This window comes from Terrapene carolina, unplaced genomic scaffold (assembly GCF_002925995.2).
Source record: "Terrapene carolina triunguis isolate 2854851 unplaced genomic scaffold, T_m_triunguis-2.0 Scaffold66, whole genome shotgun sequence".
Classification (NCBI taxonomy): Eukaryota; Metazoa; Chordata; order Testudines; family Emydidae; genus Terrapene; species Terrapene triunguis.
In genome coordinates, this window is record NW_020664417.1 from 90550846 (window position 1) to 90571403 (window position 20558).

The 20558-nt window shown below is 43.2% G+C and overlaps 2 protein-coding genes and 2 non-coding genes across 8 annotated transcripts in view; 3 read left to right on the forward strand and 1 right to left on the reverse strand.

Annotated features, from left to right (window-relative positions):
* PTCD3 (pentatricopeptide repeat domain 3) overlaps positions 1 to 16085 on the forward strand; it is a 31519-nt gene extending 15434 nt beyond the window's left edge. The window contains exons 14-24 of the mRNA XM_026648101.1: positions 1095 to 1145; positions 2134 to 2208; positions 5647 to 5675; positions 6313 to 6419; positions 7970 to 8048; positions 8153 to 8243; positions 8814 to 8899; positions 10018 to 10166; positions 10806 to 10847; positions 12908 to 13066; positions 14165 to 16085. Of these exons, the coding sequence (XP_026503886.1) occupies positions 1095 to 1145; positions 2134 to 2208; positions 5647 to 5675; positions 6313 to 6419; positions 7970 to 8048; positions 8153 to 8243; positions 8814 to 8899; positions 10018 to 10166; positions 10806 to 10847; positions 12908 to 13066; positions 14165 to 14216 (920 nt within the window). The 3' untranslated portion in view covers positions 14217 to 16085. The remainder of the gene's footprint in view (positions 1 to 1094; positions 1146 to 2133; positions 2209 to 5646; positions 5676 to 6312; positions 6420 to 7969; positions 8049 to 8152; positions 8244 to 8813; positions 8900 to 10017; positions 10167 to 10805; positions 10848 to 12907; positions 13067 to 14164) is intronic.
* On the forward strand, positions 3649 to 3781 carry LOC112115574. The gene has a single exon (XR_002908834.1). It is a non-coding gene; the product is annotated as a small nucleolar RNA SNORD94 (small nucleolar RNA).
* Positions 8575 to 8706, forward strand: LOC112115573. Its single transcript, XR_002908833.1, has one exon. It is a non-coding gene; the product is annotated as a small nucleolar RNA SNORD94 (small nucleolar RNA).
* A 781-nt stretch (positions 16086 to 16866) lies between the features above and the next one.
* The window catches only part of IMMT (inner membrane mitochondrial protein), a 34576-nt gene continuing 30884 nt past the window's right edge, over positions 16867 to 20558 (reverse strand). For all 5 annotated transcript variants that reach the window (XM_024212691.3, XM_024212689.3, XM_024212688.3 and 2 more), the window contains 3 exons: positions 20049 to 20180; positions 19450 to 19579; positions 16867 to 17838 (listed from right to left, as the gene is read on the reverse strand). In XM_024212691.3, coding sequence (XP_024068459.2) covers positions 17231 to 17838; positions 19450 to 19579; positions 20049 to 20180 — 870 coding nt within the window. In that variant the 3' untranslated portion in view covers positions 16867 to 17230. The remainder of the gene's footprint in view (positions 17839 to 19449; positions 19580 to 20048; positions 20181 to 20558) is intronic.

Consider the following 20558-nt stretch of genomic DNA (forward strand, 5'->3'; position numbering starts at 1 on the left):
AATTTTCTCTTGCTATGTGTTTGTACAGTGCATGGGCTCTGATCTAAACTGGGGCCGTAAGATGCTACTATACTATAAGTATGCTTTATTTCAGATTACAGTTTTCAGATCTTTGCAGAAGTTCCTGCAGTTCGGGTTTTAATGCCTCTTGGTTTGCTTATAAACTAACTTGTAAAAATAATGCAGACAAACAAGAACTAATGTTGTAGCAATGTGGTTTGATAGAAAAGGAGGTCGTGTTAAACAAATCTGCTTTTTTTTTTTTTTAAATGAGATTCACTTAGCACTTCAAAAAGGATGCTGGGAAAAAGCTACAGGACTGATTTGAGGACTGGAAAATCCTGTTTCACAGTGAGACCTAAGCTGAATCTATTTAGTTTACCTGAGAAAAGGTTCAGAGGTGACATGCTCATGGTCTAAGTGCCTATGTGGGAAGAAGATTCTGATAACTGGCATGTGAATCTAGCAGAAAAAGGCAAAATGATATAGACTTGCTCAAAGCTGAAGCTCGATGCACCTTATTTCTAGTTTGAATGTATGTTCAACAGTGAGGGTAAATAGTTATTAACAGTTTTTCCAGAGACGTGGAGTCTGTATCCCATGAAATCTTTAAAACAAGACTGGTGTCTTTCTAAAAGAAATGCTCTATTTTAACCAGAAGTTGTGGGCTTGATGCAAGAATTACTGACTGAAACAGATCAGACTAGATGAGCAGTGGGTCCCTTCAGGTCTTAATCTATGAATAATTGTACATCTGTAATGTGTAACATAGGATTCCGTGTGTGTTAGGAATAGTCAAATGGACTATTAACTACACAAGTTCTAAATATGGTTTCTTTTACTCCACTGATTGAAGAGGTAAAATAATATGTTAATGTCATCTCTAGGTCCATGTTAGTTTTATTTATTTATTTATTTTTCAGTCTCTGAGAAACCTTTGCTATTAATAAATCTTTAGCAGATACACAGGTATTAATAGACAAAATATGAAATTTCTTTATGCAGTGTCTCTTTGCTGTTACTTTAGAGTTCAGTTGTAAAGCTTTGCCTACCTCCATTTACCAGGCTCACTTCAGTGTCTTTGTACATTGCAGAACCCAGCCTTGCAACATTTGAACATCTCCTTGATATATTTTATAAATCCGGTACGTACAATATAAACTTGCTCAGTGTCTTAGTTACGAACTGTTCTGAGTGCCTAAAAGTGGCTTGGATGAAAGCAGCAGTCTGATGATTTGAAAATACTGTCATGCCATGCAGCTATCTTGCAAGGATCATGTGCATTGCCTCTCTGATTGTTGCGTTGCCCAAATAGCTCATTAGAAAAAGCTAAGGGGGCTCCTATCCTGTGTTAAGGAGGGGAGGCTTCTTCTCTCTGGCGAACTTTCTGTGGGGACAGAAGAGATACGCTTTCCACATGGAGATCAGCAAATAGAAGATTGGGTTATGATCATGCATTAGTCGGAAAATCCTACACTATTGCAAGCCCTAAACACAGCACTACACTGGACATGGGATAGGCAGGGCAGAGGGACTCTGCATCCCCTGCTACTCGGGAACAGTGCTGTATATGGTACTCTGTGTAGCATGGGTGGGAGAAAGGCAGAGGTCTGACCTGTGGAATCCACCACCACATGGTCCACTAGCCAAAATCCCTGAGGGTGGGGAAGGAAAGATTGCAGTGGTCACTACTACAGTTCACAGGCTGTAATAATGTTTGTGGGACAGCTGCACTGGTATCTGTGGTTGAGTGGGTTGGATTTTGTCTGCTCATCCCATCAACCGGTGTGGCAAATCCCCTGCCCTTAAGTTCTGTTTGCTTGGCCTTTGGGTAGGGGTCTTGAATTGGTCTTTTAGGAAATGTCTACATTTCTGAAGCCATCCTGTTGTGTTATGTAAATCCAATGTCAGTTGGGCAACTTTTAATTTAAACAAAACTGCAGCTGATTTGGAGCAGCAAAACCATGGTGAGAGGGAGAAAAAAGAACTGTTACTTGAGCTGCCTTCAGAGTCCCAACACCTGGTTCCATTTCCATGGTGCTTTTGCTAGACATACCCTGTCAATGAACTGTGTAACACAACGGAGATCTGAAAGTTGTATATATGTTTGTCATGCTGTCATATCTGCCCCAGGCTCAATGGAACTCCTCTATGAAGTGATGGATGAAATTGAAGGAAAGACTTTTGTTGCTCGGGATCCAGACGATGGTAAGTAATTTGGTATATCTAACAACTTGCTCTCTCTTCTGATGTAATAAACGCGGGCGAGCTGTCCAGTGAACTGCAAATAAGTCCAGCAGGCATAGATAAATTAAGGGTATCCTGAGCTAGTAGCTTACTAATTTGTCCACCTCTGACTAAATATAGTACAGTATTTGTTGATGGGGTGGAGCACAAAACACCAGCTGTCTTGAAGGTGCTCCACAGTATTGACACAGCATTTCCTTTCTTGTGGGATAGTATCGAGAGGAGCAAGCGGTGGAGCAGCACCGCACACTTCTGGAGAAGAATGTCTGCTAGCATTTCCAGAAAGTCACTGCATTCCTTGATATTAGATGGGTTTTGATTGCAGAACTGTGTGACTAGTATAAAATTGTATAAAATGAAGCCTAGTGGAAAGCAGTACTTCAAACAACTCTAGTTTGTGATAGGTGAGGAGGGGCAAAGATTCAGAATGTCCCAGGTGTCTTGTTGCTATTGCTGTACTGGGCAAATTTGATCAGTGAATGGAAATGTCAGATGGGCTGAACAAATTAGTTCTAAAATTAGATTTTGAAGCATGTGCTGTAGAAAAGAAACTAGTACTTTACTATATTTGCCTCAACAAGTGTGTTTCTGACAAATGTGGATTGCTACATGTTTAGTAGTCCACTAGGCTACTCTGCTAGAAACTTTCTTCACCCTGGAAAACTAATCTGCAGATGATCTGTCTGCCACATTTTCTCCTCTTAGTCTTAGGGCTGATCTACCCTAGAAAATTATATCCGCTCAGCTATGTCACTCCGGGGTGTGAAAAATCCTCACACCTGAGCAGCGTAGCGAAGCTGACCGAAGTCCCCATGTAGACTGTGCTAGGTCGATGGAAGAATTCTCAGGGAGGTGGATTACCTGCACCAGTGGGAGAACCCCTGCCATCAGCATAGGCAGTGTCTACACTGAAGCATTACATCAACGCAGCTGCAGTGTGTTAAGTGCAGACAAGCCCTTAATGTTTTACATTAAAGTGTTGGCCCTTCTACACTGGTTTTTCACTCCACTCCCCACACTGCTTCTGCTGTCTTTCAGCACAGCTCCTTATGTTGGTTGCAGGGGACTCACAGAGTGACCCAGACAGATGCTTTTCCTGCGGGGATTGTGACCCTTCCATTCATGGTGTCCCAGGAACTAAGGACACAGAGTCTCATCCCAAACTGACTGCTGTGTGGCAGCCTAATGCACTGTGGCTAGACCATAAGGATGGTCTTACTTCACATTTAGAGCTACTCAGTACACTCATTCATATCAGACATGGTATAGACTGAGTGAAATGCTAGTAATGATCACTGAAGGAAAAGACCATGTAGCTGAACAAAAACTAGCACTTTTCTGACTCTTCCATACTGCTCTTAATGTTCCTTTGGAATCACAAAAGAAATATCACTTTTGAATAAGGCAATGATGATTGGCGCAGGGGTACAGACCTCAGCTGAATCATGGGAGCTGAATGTAAATGTTTCTCTGTCCTGCATGTAGTGGGGCATCTGAGAATATTTACATGAGACTTGTGCCTAGTCTGAGCTGTTTTAATTAAACTCTTAAAAAACCAACAACAAATCGTTCTTACACTTCTCCGGTGCATAATATTTCTCAGCTTATTTTTGGAGACTTCCAGCCATTCCTCTAAACTTAGCACTTCCACTAAAATGGAGTCTTGCCCCTTTGGAATGCATTGCAGTGTATATATATTCACTCTTGCCCTTGTAAACCACACAGCAATTTAAAATGTTCTCTGCAAGATCTTGACTTTGTATCCCAAAGGATTTGTATGTTATAATGCAGATAGCTGGTGGATAGTCTAAACATTTTAATAGCAGGATGGTACTTCTCTATCCTAAAAAGGCATCGTAACTCTTCAATGCCTTGCCACAGTGAGCCTAATACAACTCCCAAAGGCAATTCAGTTAGATTCTTTCATCCATATTGCTGTCCACATACAGCCATGATTTCAGTCACTACCTGAATTTAGAGCACAAACTGCACAATCTTACATTAAACTTGTTTTTAAAAACTGCCAGGAAGACTTCTCCAGCCCATGCACAGATGGTCTGCACAGCTGTTGCTCTTCTCCATACTCCCTGACTGAATGGTTTTCCCCTCTCCAGTGGCTTCCCCATTTATCAGAGGTGGAAGGGGAGTGGTTTCCTTGCTACTTTAGGAGTCTGTTAGTGATGAAGAGTGGATAAGGATGTAGGCAAAGGGGGAGGAGGCAACTGTTGTACATGCTCTAGTGCAGGGGGTTCTCAGGACAAAATTTTTGGTGGCCTCAGATTGCGGCCACCAACTCTTGCTTGTGGCCGCTATCTCACTTTTTCCTAAAACACTTAGCTTATCCTAAAGCTAACCAATAAATATGAACATATACACATCCAAAGCATTGTAATGTATTTATTGCTAGCTAGTAAGTCTGTTGTGAAAAGTGATATTAACAAACATACAAGTATCACTTTTCACAGCAGACTTAATCAGCCCTGGCAAGCCTGGGGACAAATTAAACCATGGATGGAGGGTTGGGGGAGGCAGTGGGGGCCAGGAGAGATGGGGCTGAGGAAGGCAGTGGGGGGCTGGAGCCTGAAGCCCTGTGGCCAGAGCCCAAAGCCCCGCGGCCGGAAGACGAGGTCCAGGGACAGCCTGAAGCCATGTGGCCGGAGCCTGGGGCCTGCCACTGCGCAGCCAGAGCCAAGGGCTGGAGCCTGAAGCCCCACGGACAGAGCCTGCCACCCCAGGGTTGAAGCCCAAAGCCTGAGCCCCGCCACCCATGAGAAAGTGGGGAACTTGCTGCCTGCCTGCTCCTACAGTGTTGTGTCCCAGGTGACTCCAGAGAGGGGCAGGGCCAAACCCCTGCTGCTAGCCCCAGCATCCAGGAGGGAGGCGGAGGGGGCTCTACTTTGCCCTCCCCCACATCACAGCCCAGGAGGCTGTGGCCGCAAGAAAAGCCCCTGGTGGCTGCATGCGGCCACGGTGGCCGCATTTGAGAAACACTGCTCTAGTGTGTACCCCAGGAAAGGGGAAGAAAGGAGTCTGGGCAAGTGACTGCCTTTACATATGTGTTCCTGGAGGCTCTAGAGATGGGAAGCAGGTGGCTCTTCTTACTGGCCTGACTCTGAAAATACTGTCCTGAAGCAAACAAGTGAATGTAGCTTTCACAAAGCTGCCCTACTCCTGAATATGGAGTCCTCTGCAGAGATCTTTCTCCTAAAAGCTAGCTAGCTGAACAGATCTCTAGCCTGAGTCTAAAAGTGTAATACAGGAGTCCCAGCTACTTAACTACAAAGGCTTCTGTATAACAGGAAAAGCCTCTTCCATCTCGTGTGAAACCCTGTTAGAGGGGGGGGGGTTAGTATTTCTCAAAACTAGACATTAATGGACTGGATTTTTTTTTCCTTTCAGACAAGTTCTTTGTCAATGCGATGCGAATAGTAAGTATTCATTGCTCGTATTTAACACTTTGAACGAGTTCCTCTATTTCATTGCCTTCCTGTAGGCTTATAAATCTAGTTTAGAATTGCCTCTGGGTATTCCAGACCTACTGTACAGACTAGCTTCAACTATTTGCCTTCCTTGCTCATTCAGTTCCACCAGCCTTGGCTGCCTCCAGTAGTCTTTCATTTCCCCACTGTTTCATTTGTACCTCCCAGTCTGAAATGCTCTTCCTCCCCTGTCAGTCACTGAATCAGTAATCCATCTGCCATGCTCTAGGCAACTGCCAGCATGCAATACAGATAAAGGGATACGGTTTTTGTTTTGTTTTGTTTTGTTTTTTTCCCGGTATTTCTCTGTCCCACCGTGTTTTCTGATCACTTCGACACTGTCCAAAAATCCGCACACACCCACTTGTTTAACTTGCCCTTAAGTGACGCCAGCCAAAGTGATTTGTTTTAGGTCAAGGAAACAGTTAATTGATCACTACACTGAATTGCTTCTTCACATCTTATCTTTAAACTTTCCTTTCACTATCAGCTGATTGACTCTGTAAATAGCGCTGAAGCCATGCATAGAAGGATGCGATGTAAGTGTTGTATTTGAGCAACTTAAATGTGCATTTGTTTATTGCAGTGCTTCAGTCTTAAGGATGTTGCGCTTGCATATAGATTACATAAGGTACTGGAGACAGGAGACAACTGGAAACTTATAGGAGATGCACAGAAACAGTCTTTCTATTGGTAAGTTTCGTGCAGCTACATTTAATACCATTAATGCATTAAGAACACTGTCCTCATTTTACATAAACATAAACCAATATTTAATAAATTAGGATTTGAAAATTGAACTATTCTTTATGCAGAAGGAGACTTTCTTGAGCATCAGCTAGAATATAGATAACTTTTTAAGTCTATCCTTTTGAGTAGGAGTAGAGATAGCTTACTTGTGGTTTTCATCTAACAGTAAAATGAAAGCTTTTTAAAATATACAGGAGGCTGATTAAGATCCATAACTGCTAGCAGACTAAATGTGGAGAATAAATAATTTTGAAAGGACATCAGATTCAGTGTTTTGAAATCACTTCCCCTAAACAGCTCCACTTACATTATAGGAAAATTAGTTCTGTCTTTTCACCCAGCACGTTTTCATGGCCAGAATAGAGGAAGCATAAAAACTCTTGGTGAGGCAAGGGCTCACCCAGTCTTATGTCTGGCCTATCCACTGTCTCAGTTTACCTTTGGTCTCTGATCAAACCAGCACATGTGATGTTCTTGACAGTACCACTCCCCTTCTAGGTGTAGTTTGTTACCATAAAACAACATGCATCAAACCTTCTAGCCTAGCCATGTTCTCTGGGATCCATTAGTCCTTTCAGTTTATAATACAACTAAAGCAAAAGTTGTAACATTCTTTCTAGAGACTGACACTTAACAGGCTGCAGTCCTTGTGTAAAGACCTGAAGAAGAGCTCTGGGAGCTTGAAAGCTTGTCTCTTTCGCCAACAGAAGTTGGTACAATAAAAGATTATCTCACCTACCTTTTCCCTTTTCTCTTGTCCTGGAACCAGCACAACTACAAAAACCCTGCAAACAATCCTTGTCTAAAGTCGTCTCATCTCACCTAAGCCTTTTCTGCAGTATTTCAGCGTAGGTTGGTTAGATCCTGTTTTCATGAATGCAGCCACGCTGCCTGGTTACCCCTTCGAGTGCAGGAGGGGTTCTGGTGCCCCCAAATCCATTGTTTTTGTTCACAGAGTCAGATGACTCCCCGAGGTGCTCTCCCGTGTTGAGTTCACCTCTCCTTCTCTCCCCTCAACAATCTGTTATTCCTGTTGACTTTTCATGCAAATTGGGCTTGCTTTGTGTTGGCTTAATTTCCATCAGAGACAGGGTGGATTCCACGTCTCTTTGTCTGACAAAACCATACATCACACAATGATTAGGAGGATAAGTATGACATAAGCTTCCATTAGACAACTCACGACCCTTTCTGGGTAAATACTATGAGAGCAGTGTGTTAGGTGTAGTGAGTTTGTCAGGCCTGATAGGAGTTGCTGTTACAGAACAGTGAACGCTTTGCTAGATGGCATTGAGGGTTCTTAGGGTCACACCCACCAAAAACATTGCTTCTTCAAAACTGATGGTGTTTAATGTCCAATTTAGTGCTAGTCATGGAAATGTTACTTCATTCAGATCTGATCATTGCTATTTACGGGTCCTGCTTCTATCCATTTCAGCCAATCTAATTACTACTGAGTTCTGATAGCCTACATTTTTTTCTCTTTTCTGCAGTACAAAGTTCTTTACTCTGGTGTGTATGATGGAACAACTCGATGTCATATTCAAGTGGTATAAAGAACTGGTCCCTTCGGTAAGATGGTATTTCCATGTATCTGGGCAGCATTAGTGCTTACGATATAAATCTGGGAGAGCAAGGCAATCATACCAGGCTAAACTGCTGTCTCTGTTCATCAGCTCTTCTACCCAAATGCTCAAGTAATGTGGGATCTCCTTCAAGCATTGGACACAGCCAACCATTTGGAAATGGTCCCTCAGATTTGGAAAGGTTAGTGGTAGCTTAGTTTCTTGGTTGACTATAGTAACCTAAGGCTTGACCATACAGCTCACCTGATAAAGGGGTAAGGCAGCATACTAGTCCTTGGAGAGCCACTTAAATGCCTCCACGGTGAGAGCCACAAACTATTGCAGTACAATATCATGATGCTGTGATGTTTGTCCTGCTTGGATCTTCAGAACACAGGCTCACAGCCATGATAGCCTCGCAGTGCAACATCAGGACATCTTAGGATGGTGGTTAAAGGGAGGGTGGACAACAGAGGTTGTACAACTAGTGGAACTATTCATTGAAGGGGAAAATACATGGTTCTCCCTTTAAATCAGCAATGATGATTGGCGCAGGGGTACGGACCTCAGCTGCATTATGGGAGCTGAATGTAAATGTTTTTGTCCTGCGTGTGGTGGGAAAAGTGAGAACATTTACATGAGAATGGTGCCTACATCTGAGCTGCTCCTTAAATGTACTATTAAAAATTGTCCTGCTTGCTCCTTGGGAGGGAATGTTGGGTGTCCAATGCAGTAATGGCTCCATTGCTAACCACTCTCTTTCTTCAATCAGAGATCAAACAGATTGAGCTTAGCAAAAGACCCGAACTGTTGGAGGAGGTGTTGGCTCTGATGGCCCGGGAGATACACCCTCAGGAGGTGAGGCTCATGAAGTGATCAGTGAGGGTGAAAGTGTCACCCTGACTTTACTGTCCAGGGGTGGGGGGGGTTAACACTAAGTGCAAAGTATTAGAGTAACTAGAACCGTCATGTAGAGAGAATCCTAGATTTCCATTCACTGCATAGAGATCACAAATAACACAAACCTATATATTTAGATTAATCTAAAGTTCCTATTAAGGGTTCTAGGTGCCTTTATTAATTTGAGGTTTCACTATATGGCAAATAAGCTCAGCATCCTCCCAAAACCCGCTTCAGCTTTCAACATGCGCCTCCATCCTCAAAAAAGGTGGGCTTTGCAGCATGCCCTGACAATCAGTACATTAGACCTGTTGGGGACCAGGGTGGGAGAGGGGAGTGAATTCCAATACCTGGGTGGGCCCCTCACAAGAACGCCCTGCGAGCAACTCATTCTCTTCTAAATGGAAAGGGGTTCAGGCTCCATATCTGACCATGCACAAAGAATAGATCTCTCTCCTAGAATGAAATTGGCCTCTATCTGGGTTTGTCATCTCTGAATTTGTAGAGATGAGCAGCCAAATTCCATCCTCTTGGTATAACTCCATTGACTTCAGTGGAGTTAAACCAGGAATGAACTTGACTCAAGATAACTCAAAAATCGTAAGATCGAGGAATCTACAGATTATATACAACTGACTTACTGAGAGAAGCTGTTTTTCACTGGGCGGGGGACAGATGACATTTAGCTCCATAACTCTCACTGATGTTCACGGAGATTGAAATGCATAACTGCCATTTGTGCCTTTTGAAAATCTCCTCCATTGAGATTATTTTTAAAAAATGTGCAAACGTAGATGCTCATAACATGCCTGGCCCCAGTGGTTTAATGTGAAGCAGCTTGCTGCAGCTTTCCGAACGTCACCTGGTAGTATTCCCCTTTCTTGCCTTAGTATACAGTGACTTACAGTTGCTGTGGTGTTTAAAAATCGTCCAGTTGAGAGCTTTCTGGTGGAGCTGTCTTCCTATAAAAGAGGTATGTTTTCTGATTCTGAAAGTGTGGTAGACAATTCACTGGTAAACAAGATGCCCCCACAAGTTACAGATGTTTGGGTGCTAATAGAGTAATCTCTTCACAGACTCAAATGTCATTTGCCAACTGTGCTGCAGATATCAAATCTATATTTGAAACTCAAGAGAGGAACCAGGTCCCCTTAGAGTGGACAGCGAGTGCTCTGGGTAACATTGCCATACTGTTCTCAAGGGTGGGGAGTATCCAAGAAGCCTGGTAAGTGTGTGGCTGCTATGAATTCTTGTCCTGCTTGCATCCTTGATATCTCCAATTCAGATTTTAATCACAGACTGGCATAGTATCCTACTCATAGCCTACTCGCTTACATGCAAAATGCTTTATGCTGCCAGATATCTTGTAAATGCACCAAAAAAACCTAGGGTCTGTGAGCACTTTATTTAAAAAAAAAAAAAAAAATTTTTTTTTTTTGGGGAAGACTTCTAACTTTGCCATAATAAAGAGGTTCAATTCAAAATAATGTTGTTGCTTCAAATGTCCAGTCCCCAATTTTGGGGTCTGATCCAACTCCCAAGTCAAATCTCCCATTGATTCACTTGGATCAGTACATTTGGGAACAGACCAGGAGGTGGGTGCCTTTATATAAAGTTGTACATTTACATCTGTTTGAATTTTTTTTCAAGCGAAAGGGGTTATTTTTAAGTGCACACTCAGCATATATGTCTGCAGTGACATTTTTCTTACTATATTGAAGACTAAGGTAGACATAAATTAATCATTTTAGTCTGCAGATAAAATCAGTGAATATTTCAAAATGTGTATACCAAAGACACTCCTTCCTTAATGAGACTGACATTATAACCTCAGTTGTTGTTTTTTTTCTTCGTCTTCAAACAGGAACGTGCTGGAGCTTTTCAAAAAAAACAAGAGAGTCCCCAGGTGAGTTCATTTAGTGGTCCGATGTCAGGTGGCAGATCTCTCACACTACTTTGGTTGAGGTCTTGCATTGTGTTTCTAGGTGACAGTAGCAGTCTGTGATTTTTCACACCTTCACTTCCTAAGAGAACTCCTAAATTGGATACTTTTCATTTGGGTGTTGGCCTCCCTGGTGATCGGTGAGGGGTTTCTTCATTCACCCAGTATAAAACCTGTGCTGAGAGCTCTTTGTGCCCCAGGACATGGTCAAGGGGCAGTTTTGAGTGAGATCCTTGAGACTTTAAAATTCTGGTGCTGTGACTTTTTCCCCCACTTGTGTCAGACTCTTGAGATATGGGGTAATAAAATAATTGAATGGGCTTAACAACTCAAAGTGTGTTGCCGAACAAGCCCAACAGGTCAGTGTGGGGCCAGATTAACTCTCCACTAGAGACCAAGAGCAGCTCCTCTGAGACTCTCCCAACCAACATCACCCTGAAGTGTCCCTAGCCTCTGTTTGCCAGAAGCTGGGAATGGGCAACAGGGAATGGATCACTTGATAAACTGTCCTGTTCTGTTCATTCCTCTGAAGCACCTGGCATTGGCCACTGTCAGAAAACAGAATACTGGGCTAGTTGACACATTGGTCTGACCCAGAATGGCCATTCTTATGTTAAGATTGATGGTCTTACATTTTAGCATACTTAGCGTTTGACCCTCTAGTTGAAAGCAATAGGTGCTCCTGCTGGAGTTCTTCAGATCACACCAGCTCCTGAACTGATCACTTTACAGTTGGTAAATGTTTGGTAGAGCATTCAAAGTGAAACTGACCAGAGTGGGGGGTTTTAGTTACCTTTTGAGAAGCTCTAGAAAGAAGCTTAATTTAAAAGTAGAAATTTTAACTCCTAAGAGAAATTAACACATTTAAACCAGTGTGATCTTTACCTCAGAAAAGTATTGGGGTGTGTGCTGATACTTACAATGGGAGTCTGTGTGTTGGCCCTGGTGTCCTGGCCAAGCATCAGTTCTGGTAATTACAGCCAGCCTGCCTAGATATGTGTGTTTAATATGCACACACCTGCATATGTACATCTCAAAGCACTTGCACTAGTGAAATCCCCCAAGCTGATGTGCGAAGTCAGAGCCCCAGCAGGAATCTGTGCTGAGGGGAGGGAGGGGAATTCTGAAGTTTTCAGCATGGCTGTTAGTCCTCAGTGGCCACCAGCTCTGAATGTGATGGGAGGGAAGGTGCTTCTTGAGAGCTGCCAGTAGAACAGGAAAAGGCTCCTTTGGTTTAAGTGGCCCAGCTGCACCCCCTTGTCCTACTCATCTCTCTGGTAGCTGCTGCAGACGCTTCTCCCCAGCTCATCTTCCCTATCAGCAACAAGTCGAACGTCCAGCAGGAGAGGAGGGAGTCTGCCCAGCCACCTGCCAGACCGGTACCTTTACAGAAGTAACAGAGCTGTAACCAGCTGTTTTGTGCCTCCATGCTGAGCTTGTTGGGGAAGGCAGAGAAGGCAAATTTCCCCCCTACCCCTTCTTTCCTCTTACAGGCAGCTCCCTACAAGAGACTAGGGCTCTGCCTGTCAGTTTAGAGGGCTCCACTCTGAGCAGTGCCTCTGGTATCGTTCAAGCAGGATGCTCCAACTCCTCTAATGGGAGAGGGGCTGGCTGTGAGAACAATCTCTAAACAGGGCTCAAAAATAACGCCACTAAGCTCCTGTACCTCTGTCTCTACCACTGAGAGGTCGAGCCCAGCCTGGGGCGGGGGGGGGGGGGGAGGTTCCGCACATTGTTGCATGTATAGTAATGTGTGTTCCTCAGTTAGGCCAACACTTCTGAAAATGCCCTCCCTAACTGCTTGCGTTAAAGGCAAAGCTAAAACTCCCACTGATTTCAGGGAGAGCAATTAGGCCCGACTGAACACTTCTGAAAATCTCCTAAGCGTTGAAACTCAGCAAGTGAAGTTAATTACGGAGGGCTTGTGTGTGCTGTGGACACCCCACCCTGGAGCTCAGCGTATTCCTTCCCAACCCAGGCATTCTGGCTCTGCAGAGCATTCACTCTTTGCTTCTCACTTGTAGCGACAAGGTGATGAACGAGGTCTTGACCTGCACTAAACAAAGCAACGCTCCAGATAAGGCGGTTGAGCTAGTGAAGTTGGCCGCTGCCTTCAGTCTACCTACAACTGCAAAGCTTGCAAGGAGGGTGATAGAGGAGTTTGAACTGTCTGAAGAGCAGAAGTAAGATGGATTGTTTTATGTATTTGTTGTTCCATATCCACTGTCAGCAGTAACTAGGAAAATCTGTGTCCCTCTCTGCGAATGGCTTACAGGAGAGTTGGGTTTCAGAATGCCACACACAGCTCTGCTGTAACCTTCTCTCCAGTCCGCCTCACTTGCAGAAAACCTTAATGTTAATCCCAGGCTCTACTCCTAACACTGCTAACTTAGCACCTTTCTTCACTAAGGTGATTAGATTTCAAGTTTTAGTGAGTCTCCGGCTTGTGTGTAGTTATAATAAAACTTCATTTAAAAACAACAAAAACGCTTTTTCCCTGTTGCTGAGAGACGGATCCTCAAAACCAGGGGAAACTGAACAGAGATATAGTGAAGCGGCATTTGATGGCACTTTGGGCACCTATAGCTGCAGATATACACCTTTGTGAGACTTTGTCTACATCTTTAGTTGCCTAAATGACTTTATAAAAATCTGGCCCTTTTGTGTCTAGTCAGAGTAACCCCCTCCAAAAAAAGGGGGGGGGGGGCTTACGGGACTAGTGATTTTTTGGGTGCCCAGTGTAAAACTATCTTTAAAAGGAACTAATTTATCAGGTAGTGCTGAGTACCCAACCTCTGAACATGGTGTCTCGTTGGGCACCCAAGCCACATCTGAAAATACATGCTGTCTTCTCTCAGTGAACCGGAGATGTTACCAGTAGATAATGCTTTCAGTGGGCTTTGTCGACTTAGTTTCTTAAACGCGAGACATTTAAAAGGCCACATTCTCTCTAAGACTTGTATCTGAAAAAACTACTGGAGCAGCTAAAAATCAGTGTCACCCTTAGGACTCTGAAGGAGAGGAAACCATTACTCTGAAAGTTGCATTGCAGAACTGAAATTATTCTTGAAACCCAATCTAGTCTGGCTCCTATTCCAGCCTGCTTCTCCTGCTACAAAATGAGTCTTAGGAGTGGGTGGTCTCCTTCATTTCCCTCTGGAAGGGAGCATGGATATGTGGAGGCGTAATGTGGTGGTAGCATACTGTGCACTGAACTGTCCTTTCTGTAACGGTGTCACAAGTGGGTTTCAACTCTGTTAAATTGAACCTTTTTTCCCCAGGAAGGCTCTGGAACATGCTGATCCCCAAAGCAGTGATAGCGACAGCGACTAGGAGCTGTTTCTCTAGCTTTCCCTGTGAAACAAAGAATGGGAGCAGTTTCTCACTACTATGGCCTGTGTGGGCTGCTTTGGAAAGCTGCACTCATGATGTCTCACCTCTCCTTCCATTGGACGTGACAGACCAAAGGACGCTAGGAATAAGAGGCTTGTATTGTTCTGCTTGCAGCAATACCTCTCCTCCCACCACTATCCTCAAACCAGCTAAGAGATGATGGAAGCTCTTCCCTGTTAAATGCTCCCCTAGTGACTTGTCCAGGGGTTAGAGAAGAGACATACAGCTATGAACTAGACCACATCTACATGAACCTTACCTGTTTTCTGTTGACTTAGTCTGTGAATTTAAACAGCCTTAATTACTGTTTCACTGTCTTACATGAAACATTATCAGCCCTGTGCAATCAGTCTATTAAGTGTTATAAGTTACTCTGCAGCACAATGGAGCTGATCTATGAAGACTCCTCCAGGGACTTGCTTATGGTACCAAACCCCTCTTGGGTTCAGGAATGGGCTTTGGGGCCAGAGGCCAGAACTGTGACAGCTGCTCTACTGTGAGCCTATAAGGCTCCAGCTACCCTGCAACCTGGGGGTGTGATTCTCACCTTAAAATGTACATGGCTGCTGTACTCAAAGATGCTGCTTCTACCCTCCAGCAAAGGCCTACACTGACCTTGTCTTCTAGCATGCATGGGCAGTGCTGCCTTGAAAATCTTGATAGTTCCCTTTAACTGATACCACTAGGATTGTTGTCCCTAACACACCCACACCAAAGGCTAGAGTTTAACCTCCCAGGCTCCACTGTGGGAAGAGGGAGTTTGTCAGTCTTTTAATCAGCCTTCTCAGATGAATCTTTTCATTGAAGAGGATCACAGTTGGGTAGTATGGAGAACCTCAAGGCACAAATTAATCAATTCTTTTCATTGTAACATCCTTTTGATCACTTCCGTAGCTACCAGCATAGCAAAGGTTAAGCTCAGCAGTACTTCCTTCCTACACTAAAGCAGTTCCCATGTATCCACTACTGACCATGCAATAGCAGAAAAGAGAAAAGGGTTTGAGTGCAGGATTAAAAGTGAAGTGTGACAGTTAAGAGGGAGTAGGGGAAGATGCACCTCTACAACAATTTGAATAGCCTAAACACACTAATTACAAGTAAGGGGGATAAGAGGAAAACTGGACAGACATAGGAAGAGTCTCTGCCATGTCACACTTGATTAGATTAAGCAAAAGGAGGGCAGCTCTATTCTTTCTTCCTGTCCTCCATTGCCATATTTACAGCTAGACTAAACAAAAAATAGTGCAAGGAACAAGTCAGTTGTTTCTAACTTTGTCTCAGCCAGTGACAGGAATGGCTGGCCTTTACATCGGTCAACCATGAGGATATAGCTAGTGTTGCAGTAGTAGCTTGGATTGCTACTATATCATTCAGCCACTGCTCTTTGGTTCATGTAAGTCAGTGTAACTGGGATTTTCCTATAGGAGTACTGCTGGGCCTACAAAAACCTTTCCAAATGTTTGAAGCTGAAGCAGTAAATAGCAACTTTTGTTGGTGAGAATTGAAATGCTCATATGGGGATGTGAATTTATTATGATAGGGTTGTAGATATCTGTTCTAGGTAAATATCCTACTTCTAGGTGTTTTGATTTTTAAAGCACTAGGCAAAGTTAACCATACAGAAATGTATAATAAAACATGCCAGAACTAAAGGGGAAATTGATGTGTTTGAACTAGTTCATATAGAATAAGGGTAAATAAAGGCTTGAACAGGTCTACTTCGCTATCTTCCATGTTGGAACTGAAATACAGTAAGCGGTCTAAATCTGTTGTATGTTTTGTAAATAAATATATGTAGTTTGTTTGGGACACCTTGCATGATACTGATGAATGTGGTTGGTTCTAGGTAAGTTAAAGAGAGCTGATACATTCTACCCAGACTAACATTACACTTCAAAGTGAAATATAGGGAGGAAAGTTTCTTACCACTAATGAGTCCTGAACATGCAGAACAGGGAGGCATTCAGGAAACCTAGCAGAATTTTCTTGCAAGTCTGAATGTCTGTTTCGTGTGTTTGATCCATACTTAATATCTATCATGACAGAGGCACAGGATGAGTTTTAATCCAATATTTTTCAAGATGTTTTCTGGTTAAACCAATTGATAATGATAATACTATGCACACATCTGGAAGCTTCCTGTCCTAACTACAGACCATGCTGTTTAACAGACTACTAAATTAAAGTATCTCCTTACATAGTGAGAGGATGCTTGTTTTGAACTGCCCAAGCACAAAGATATTTTAGTTCTAGATTATGTACATAGCCTGGCACTAACTCAAGGATTTAAAATACAAAGCATCAGCAGTTATACTATGTAGGGTAAAAGGCAAGGGCTAGTGATGGTATAAATTTAAATTCCTACAGTGAGAACAAGAATATATACTAACAGTTACCGAGAGATGTGGCAGCTGTTTGCCACCATCAGCTTCAGGCCACTAATACCAACTCCTGCATCACTGATCTGCTCTGGTACAGTTAGATGCTGCAATCTCCTATGTGCCTATGAGAACTGATAGAAACTTTCTGCTTTTGCCCCTTGTTTGGATTTGGTAACAGATTTAAGCAAGAGAATTGAATAGAAGAGACATGGGTTTTACATCTTGTTTTATTCAACGACACCAACTGGCAAATCAATAATGGTGGGTTACAAACATTATTTTGGCTGGATCACAAGCCCAATCAGTACAACTTGGAAACAAAATGGCTATACAAGTTGCAGAGAAAGCATCCTGAAGGTTGCTGTCATGATAACAACTGAAACCAATACAAATACAACAGCTCAGTGCAAGGAGACAGGACAGTACCCGTGGTTTGAGACATAACTCTTTCTACCCCTTTCAAGGTCCTGGTTTGCAAACCCTTTACAGATCATTTGATTTTTTCCCAGCACTTAAACAATTCTGCTGCATTAGACTGCTTCCAAAAGTATAATCCTAGATCCCTAGCCTAGATCAATCCACTTGCGTTGTTCCTAATCCCACTGCACTGGCATATGCAGTCAGGATATCCACTACTTGTTTTGTTTCCAGGGTCATTCGAGCTTCAGTCAGCCAATCCTGTGCCACTCTCCTAGATTCCCCTTTCAGCTGGTTGACAAATTTAGCTGCCAGCTCTAGATCTCCATGTTCAATGCAATATGAAGCATAGGATAGTAATTTAAATGTGTCCAGATCTTCAGGGCTGAGCTCAGCAGGTGGTTTCAGTTGCGGAGGATGAAACAGGAGAAGCGACTGTAGGTAAGAGAGCAAGTACTGATACAAGCTGTTTCTGGTTTCATCGATCATAGCCACTCTTTTTGCCAGTTTTTGGACTGCATAGAAACGTGCTCTGAGTGCCTCTTCACTATAGACTCCCCGGGTCAAAGATTCTTGGGGGAGAGCTGAGACTAAGGCTTCAGTAAATGCATTGTCAGAACAGCTGGCTTTGACGGCCTGAACTGCACACTCCAATGGTTCAGTGGGACTATCCCCAGATGCAGTCTTCATACTGTATTTTAAAGCCTCAACTGAAAGCCACAACTGATGTGCCTTTCTGGCTTCTTCTTCAGCAACTGCGTGGCCTGCAGAATAAACCCAGAAAGGAGGTTTTCGTAGACTGACATTGACACACACCCCCAATATAACTGCCACATCAAGGTAAAGTAACTATAAAGTAACTGCACCCTCATAGGCCAGTTTAACACATTAACAAGCACAAGCTAGTTCCCTTTCCCATGAATCAGTTTACTTTCAAAGACAGCACAATCTACTTTTGGAGGTGTGGGATGGGCTGGCTTAACAGCAGTTCAGGACAATATTGGGTCTGACTGCTGAAGTGAGGTGTGCAAAACCTGCTATTATCCCGAGCTGTCTAGAGAAAGCCGGCCACTTCAAAAGCAGGAGAGCTACTTCTCCACAAGTACACTTTGGCAGAGGGTTATATTCTCTTTGAATTGGCTCACTAGGGCAGAAGTGCTCAGCACGTTAGGAAAAACAGGTCACTTAGTTATGTGGCCAATATGTCCTTAGGCATCAATCTTGGGTCACTGTCATGGAATAAACCCCTCTGTTCATACCCTACACACTACTGTAAGAATCTTTCTACAGAGTATTCCTGACGAGTTTTCAAATGATACCTTACAGTTTGCACGTCAGTATTGTCCTGGTAAAATATGTGTGGCAACATTGTATGTGAAGTTATAAGATTCCCCTGTATAATAAACACACGTTCCAAACCCCACAGCCCTGACCAGACAGAAGTCAGGTCTGTCCTAAACAAAAGAAGGAATGTGTGCTTGCCTTACTTTGCATTTAAGTGATAAACGTCATCAAGCAGGGAGGGAAAACAAAGGAAGTTCAAACAGGTGAAAAATAAAACCCCAGTAGGGAATAGTCTTCCACATAGACTGACTCCCGGGTCTCAGCTGGAAAGGATTTTCAAGAGGAGAGAAACTATAAAAAGAAGGGACAAACACCCCGTGGGACAAACCCCACCCCCCACCCCACCGCATTCTCCGCACCTGACAAAAGGAAAACAGCCATTGGACTGTGGGGGAGGGGTTCAGACCTGAAAGTTTGGTCAGTAATCTACTGGAGCATGTGGTGAGAAGGTTTGCTTTGCAACCCAGATTGTTTCTTAAGTAGATCCTAGTAAATGTTTTACCTTTTTTTTCTTGTAACCATTTCTGACTTTTGTGCCTCCTCACTTATACTCATTCAAAATCTCTTTGTAGTTAATAAACTACTTTTACTGTTTCATCTAATCCAGTGTTTTTAAGTTGAAGTGCCTGGGTAACTCCATTTAAAATAAGATGGCATATTATTGCCTTCAAGGAATAACAGACTTAATATAGTTGTGCTGTCCAGGAAAGGGCTGGGCAGTAAAGGATAAACCTTTCTAGAGGAAGATCTGATCCGGGACTGGGGGAGGTGTTGGGGTCACCCTGCAGTAGAATCAAGCCTGGTGAAAGCCAGGGTGTAGCTGGCAGGCTATGGTAACACAAACACGGAGGATATGGCCAGCATGCTGGAAGGCTGTTTGTGAGCAGCCCAGGCAGGAACTACTACAGCAAGGTATTGCAAGGCACCCAAGAGCGCAGGGTAGGGGTGACACAGTGCCCCACTAGTCTGGATTGTGCTCTGGTACATCACAGTCATTACAAAATGTTTCTGCCCCATTTTCCAGTACTCACTCTCCACTGCCTGCTCAATTCCTTTCAGCCGGGCATAGGCTGTGTTGATATCCAAAGTGAAGTTGTCAAGTTGTTCCTGAGTAAGGCGTTTGAATTGCATTTCCTGTTCACTGAGCTTCTCAGACAAGCTCTGAAACAAGAAACTTAACATAAATCTAGTACCACTGTAAACAAATACTTCATGGAGAGAGATCAAAATTATACCCTTTAGAACACAATACCACCGATCAGTTTATTGTATGCCTTCCAAAGACAACGCACATTATAGTAAATACAACATCGCCCTGGCAATCAGGCACCCTAACTTGAGAGTAGAGCCAAATACTATTGCACTTGCTGTTTAGTATCAGCAAATCCTCTTCCATCAAAAAGATTAAAAGGAATAGAATCTGAAGTGATCAAAGAGTTTGTGTATTCCATCCCCTTTCAGTATAATTGGCTTCATTCTATGGCCTGCATTAAAGTGTACTGAAGGATGCATTTGTAAGACTGCTGTCCAGTGGTACCCTTACGTGATGTGCATCTCCCAAGGCTTTCACAAACTAGATACCATGCCATGTAGTCCCTGGCCATTTCATTATAGATCTCCCCTCCCTCACCTGCTGAAACTCCAGTTTGAGTTCCTGTTCTTGGATCTTCAGAACATCTCTTAGGTGATCCGTGTGAGCAGCTGCCTGCCTGCGGAGCTGGGTCCTCATTTCACTCTCCATTACTTCTCGGACTTCTTCTATCTGTACATAAACAGGCACTAGCTATAAGTCTTCATCTCCCAACTGCTTGATGATAGCAAGGGTGATGTTATTTAAAATTAACACAACGATAATTTTCTTGAGGTCATATTCCTGACATCACTGAGCTTCTTATAAAGACTCTATGTAACTTTACATTTTTAAAATTAACAACGTTTTAGAGATACCTTCAAAGTTCTCTTGCTCTGTTGGTTTGTCTTTCTAATGGCTAAAAGCCCCTAATGCTAGTAACCAGTGACTACACTTGCCAGATAGTTAACTGTGCATGCTTTTAAGTTTAGACATGCATGAAAAATAAATTGCTCAGATAAAAGTATACATAAAAAAATTCTAAAATGTCCCCAATCGGGTCTCAAATTA